The sequence below is a fragment of the Amphimedon queenslandica genome, unplaced genomic scaffold (genome assembly GCF_000090795.2).
Source record: "Amphimedon queenslandica unplaced genomic scaffold, v1.1 AMPQUscaffold_12640, whole genome shotgun sequence".
In the NCBI taxonomy this organism is placed as follows: domain Eukaryota; kingdom Metazoa; phylum Porifera; class Demospongiae; order Haplosclerida; family Niphatidae; genus Amphimedon; species Amphimedon queenslandica.
The window spans coordinates 2,018-7,732 of NW_003547124.1; the positions used below are offsets into that span (position 1 = coordinate 2,018).

The window sequence follows — 5,715 nt, forward strand, 5'->3', positions numbered from 1 at the left end:
GACTGTGAGGTATTATCATTCTTTCCTCCATTGCCCATTCCCACCAGACCACGTCTATTGAACTTGAGTCTCTGATGAAACTCATCCTGTTAATTACAGTGGGTGTGGTTAAAGGGTTGTCATGGTAACGATGGACTCACTTTAAATGGCGAACCATAAATAGATTCACCACCTGAAGAGAAGATAAAAAGTATTTGCACAAATAATTATTAATAATTAATACCTTCTCCTGTACCAGTGGGATCACCACCTTGAGCTACAAACTCTAGGAAGAGAGAGAGAGAGAGAGAGAGAGAGAGAGAGAGAGAGAGAGAGAGAGAGATAAAAATTACATGTACATGTAGGAAAGCAACGTAACATCAATAGGTCATTCTACTTAATTAATAATTATAACTCCACCCACTAATTAATAATAATTAATCCATTACCAAAAACGACTCTGTGGAATATGGTATCATTATAATAATCTTCTAAACACAATTGTATGAAGTTACGACAGGCCAGAGGAGCCTCTTTGGACCACAGTTCAATATCAATATCACCCAGTGTGGTCTTTAATAGTACCTGAGGGGAGGGGCCAGTAGTCACTAATACAGCTGCTGCTGGATTAACTACCTTTCCTTTAGTAGGGGGCTCTGTTATATATATGGAACTCATTTCTGGAGCAGTTGAGCTCAAATCACTGAAATCCGAGAAATCAGGATAAATCTCCGTATATCTACTCAGTATATTGAAATCACGTGTTTCGAAATTATTCTTGAAAATAACAATAATCATAGCAAATAAACAAAAAATACTATTAAGTCACACATACAAAAATAATGCATAATGCATTCAAAATATTAATACTATTATTAAAGGGTAATATCATAAAGTTATTTCAGTTTATCAGGTATTCTTTCAGCAGCTGCACGGTCTCCTGTTCCCTTCACAGCATCTATCAAAGTCTGCCATGTTCTACTAGTTACCTTATCTTCTCCTCTCAGCCATGCTCCTATAGTCTTCTTTAGTTTCTTATGTGCATCACCGCCACCATCTTCAATAACATCAAGTGTTGTTGGCTCTAGTAGGCCTAACTTCAGCCCCAAGTTATTCCATTCTGCTGAACCAAACATTGCTTCTTGTAACACTGTTAGCACTTTATCAAGATCCTCTATACCTGTATTAGCATTAAAAGATTATTATTGTTCATGTATCATGGTAGCCTCTTACCTAGCTGTCCAACTCCATCATTATCAGGATTAACAGTGGTACTGTATTGATGAGGCTGTGTTGGTAAAGTACCAGTAGCTATATGAGTCACTATACAATAAAATTAAGTAATGTATTTTCAATTATTGCATGATGTGGAGTGAATAAATTAAAATTTTGGCAACTGTTATTACTTAATACAAATAAAATTCATTTTTGGTGAATGCATGTCCATTTTGTGAGCTTACTGATAGTCAAGAACTTTTCAATATTATTAGTATTTTTTTCCACTGTCACAAAACGGTTCATAGCCACACCAGCCAAAACAACACCAACAGCCAAAAAAATTACAAACATGTAACAACCCCAATTCCTACTAAAAATTGAAGATTAGAGCATGTTATAGTGGAGCCTTACTTTGCAGGATTTTTTATGTAATTAGATTGGTAGTTTTGCACTTCTTTTGAGCAACTGCCTTCATTTGGTAGTGCATCATGTGGGGGAGTAGGCACTTGCACTGTATCTATAATTATAATAACAAGAAGGTACATTATCAATTATAAAAAATATCAAGAGTACCTAATTTTGCATTAGCATAATTTTATTAAATTTAAAGTTATGATTGATTTTAATTATAGTTTGGAAGTCAATCTCATATTCTATGTGCCATCATTCTTTTTATTATGTGTGCATTACTAACCTGAACTGGATGATTGAATTTGATAATCACTAAACCAACATCTATAGCTATCATCATCACCTTTCAGTACCTCACATTGGTCTTCACAGGGACACAAGGTAGAACAATTATCTTTCTGAACAATGCAAGTTTTTTGGAGGGGGCATTTGAAAGCAAAAACAAACTTATTATCTTTTTTAAGTTTGAGATCCTTGCTGCTTTCTTTGACAGCTTTTGAGACTATTTCACGAATTTTTGGACAAATGTCTCTACAACGACCACGAACACGTATTTCAAGATGTGTATAGCAATTGATGATATCTATGTGGTATTTTTTATAAACACAAAGTGACATTGCATTGTTATATCTGTAACAAGGATTCAACTTTAGAGGACTAAATTCTACTTCATCTTTTCTCTCCAAAAGGTGTACAATGGTTAAAGTAAATAATCCTTGAGGGATGGCTAGAGTTGTTTCATTGCTATCACCAATCTCCCATGCTATAAGAAGTGGTTGTATTTCTGTTGGTGGGTCATTGAGCTTGCCACAAGATGGTAATGCACACGGAAAGAAATATTTATTTTTCTTTTCTTTTTTATTTCCAGTAACAATTTGGAGGAGCCTTAGAAGTAGAAACTTGATCATATGACACGAGTTTTTCTTTTCTTTTACTTCAGCGATGATATGGAGGTGCTTTAGAAGATCAATCATGTGAAATGATTCAAAATCACTATTAAAAATTTTTTGTTTACCAATAATTTTTAAAAGATCTTCTTTAAAAAGGCCATATTTCACAAGATCCCATGTTATAGCTGGTGAAGGAGGTGGATTAGCAATAAATTGACGATTGTTATGGTCGACATATCTGATAGCTATTAGACGTGAAAGGATATCAAGAATTGGTTCAGGATCAACAAATATTATATTTGGTAAGACATCAGGATAGTAAAGAATAATAGTAACATTGTGTAAAAATTCCAGAGCTTTATTAATATCTGATTCAATAAGTTTGAGAGGTTTACCGAGTTCCATAACTTCTTCTTTTGTAAGGAAACTTTGATTCTTCTTCTTAGCTTCCAACTGCAGTGAAATCTCAAAAGTAAACAATCGAATTGGTAACTTTATTGTCATGGCAACTCTGCAATTTGAAACTGCAGTACAAAGCTTTACACTAGCTTCTTTTCTTTCCTTAGACTCAGCAGGGAGCAACGTATTAACTGGAAATATAACTGAGCCTCCATCTTCATTTTGCTTAATAAGATTGTTAAAACCTTCATTTATCAGCTTCTTATTCATATTATCAAGTGTACCTTTCTCTTTCAGCTTATCTATATGTGTTCCAAGTATAAGATAATGAGAGTGCTTAGATTCGTCAGACTCAGAGACAGAAACATAAGGAATTTCAATGGGATTCAACATAGCTCCAGAGCTAATTGTAGATTGTATAATATCCAGATTAGAATACTGCAGTTTTATATCAATAGACAACGTATGTTGATCAATACGATATTGAAACTCACACTTCTCATCAAGACCTTTGGTAAGATCAATGGTGATGATATTCAGTGCAGCTCCTCTTGCAAAAAGAGGTAACAACTCTCGATATGCTGGTTGACCACCGGAATCAATAAAATAAACCCAATTTGTGCTGAATTCTTGAAACTTTCCAGTTGCAATAGCATCAGCAATTTTTTTAATTACTTCCGTATCAGCCAGTTTTATTTTGATTGATTCAGCATTCTCAGTAGGTTTATCTATGGCTTCATCATTCTCGAGTTGCTCATTCTCGGTTGGTGCTGCTTCATTCTCAGTTGGTACTGGTTCATTCTCAGTTGGTGCTGCTTCATTCTCGGTTGGTGCTGCTTCATTTTTAGTTGGTGCTGCTTCATTCTCAGTTGGTACCAGTTCATTCTCGGTTGGTGCAGTTTCATTCTCGGTTGGTGCAGCTTCATTCTTGGTTGGTGCAGCTTCATTCTCGGTTGGTGCTGGCTCATTCTCAGTTGGTGCTGGTTCATTCTCGGTTGGTTTTTCCAGTGATTGTTCAGTTGAATGATTAGGTGCTTTTGTAGATATTTCTTCATCTTTCTTTTTTTTTTCAAAATGAAAAGCTAGTTTATTAAGTAAATCCTTAATTTCAACCCTTTCCCATTTCTTATTTTTATCATGATCAATGGATATTCTTGTTGCTTGAACAGCGCGACAAGCTATTGGTGTACTATCAGTGAGTTTCTCAGGTGGTGGCTCATTAAGTAGAAGGTGTTGTGAACACGTTTTACCAGCTCCAGGTGCACCATGCATATTGATACGAGTGATTTCTAGCTTAACTTCACCTTCTTTCAGCCATTTTTCTATTTCTAAAATTTAATGATATAAATCACATCATTTCACTTAGCATTTTTAATACTGTAGATTTTGTTTTTTTAATTTAAATAAATAAAAAAATTATCATATTTGCTTGAATAAATGCTTTGGACACTCATCGCTAATAATATCTTCTAACTATAGACCAGTTGGTGCTAAGTATATTCATAGAATTTTAAGTATATTCATTGTGATGCCGTAAATAAAGTAAAATTTTTCTTCCGCCATTTTGGAGTCCCACTTTCAATGGTTGTCTATGGAGCAATTGTGAAAAGAGCTTATTCTCCAAAAACTGCTGTATTTATTTGTCACAGCAATATTGCTACTGCTTACTGACCATCATCCAGTGTCTAGAGTTGGCTCATGGACTTTAATAAGTGCCAGTAGAAGATATAAAAGCAAAGATATTACTTTCTGCCATTCTACTCTTAGTAACTTAAGGCCTCCATACACTAGGCAACATGTTGCTGGCAACTTCTGTGGTCACTTTGATCTTGTGTCTAAGAATAGAATTCTGTTCTATTTTTGGAACAAATGATTACAAGATCAAAGTAACCACAGAAGTTGCTAGCAACATGTTGCCTAGTGTATGGAGGCCTTAAGACTCCAAAACAGGGTTGGGGCGAAGTACATTGGTACTTGTACTTAAGTGCACTTACTTAAGTACATATTTTGTAGCACTTGTACATATACTTAAGTCTTTATTAATTTTTATCAATATACTTGTACTTATACTTAAGTATTGGTCTATGTACTATGATGTACTTCATGTACTTATAAGTCTTTTAAGTACTTTAAAAGTCTTTTTAGCAGAGATTGTATAATATGTGTTTTATTACCACAGCTAGTGTGATTACATGTACTTTCAATGCTATATCAGTGTATCACAGAAAGCAAGTGCAAATTCCAGGATCACTACTTTGTCTTTAGCTGGGTAATTGGCCAGTCTCTTCACTTATTTCTAACTGTAACTGAACAAGAGCTCATGTTTTGAAGATTAGATGTAATAATAAATTGATTAAATAATATAATTAAATCGACTTTAAAAAGTACTTACACTTATACTCAAGTACTTTTGTCAAAAGCTATCATGTACTTGTACTTATACTTAAGTATTTTTTAAATGTACTTGGATTTTACTTAAGTACTTTTCAAAGTACTTCGCCCCAACCCTGGTCCAAAATGGTGGCAGAAAAATTTTACTTTATTTACGGTATCACAATGAATATACTCAAAATTCTATGAATATACTTAGCGCCAACTGGTCTATACACACAGGTCCTAAAAATATTTAACATTTAATTTTAGTTCATACAATTACTTCAATAAATGCCCAGGTGTTTAATCAAGCAAATATGGTACTAATAAAATCTTATTTCTTACTTTTTATATCAATTTCATTAGTTACAGTAGCAGTAGCAACAGTACCTATCATACACAAAAGAATATTAATTATGAGTTAGCTATTAATGCCATTAAAACT

At 34.0% G+C, this 5,715-nt stretch overlaps 2 protein-coding genes across 2 annotated transcripts in view; both read right to left on the reverse strand.

Moving 5' to 3' along the window:
• Positions 1-3: 3 nt before the first annotated feature.
• On the reverse strand, positions 4-679 carry LOC100632846 (peptidyl-prolyl cis-trans isomerase CWC27 homolog; the record flags this gene model as incomplete). The annotated part of the gene is made up of 4 exons (XM_020003484.1): positions 429-679; positions 224-265; positions 141-172; positions 4-86 (listed from the first exon to the last, which is right to left on the reverse strand). Coding segments are annotated over exons 1-4 (386 nt in total), but the record flags the coding sequence as incomplete, so codon positions are not given.
• A 155-nt stretch (positions 680-834) lies between these two features.
• LOC109580157 (uncharacterized) overlaps positions 835-5,715 on the reverse strand; it is an 11,135-nt gene continuing 6,254 nt past the window's right edge. The window contains exons 6-11 of the mRNA XM_020003485.1: positions 5,616-5,660; positions 1,892-4,225; positions 1,609-1,714; positions 1,440-1,564; positions 1,213-1,302; positions 835-1,159 (exon numbers count right to left, since the gene is read on the reverse strand). Of these exons, the coding sequence (XP_019859044.1) occupies positions 876-1,159; positions 1,213-1,302; positions 1,440-1,564; positions 1,609-1,714; positions 1,892-4,225; positions 5,616-5,660 (2,984 nt within the window). The 3' untranslated portion in view covers positions 835-875. The remainder of the gene's footprint in view (positions 1,160-1,212; positions 1,303-1,439; positions 1,565-1,608; positions 1,715-1,891; positions 4,226-5,615; positions 5,661-5,715) is intronic.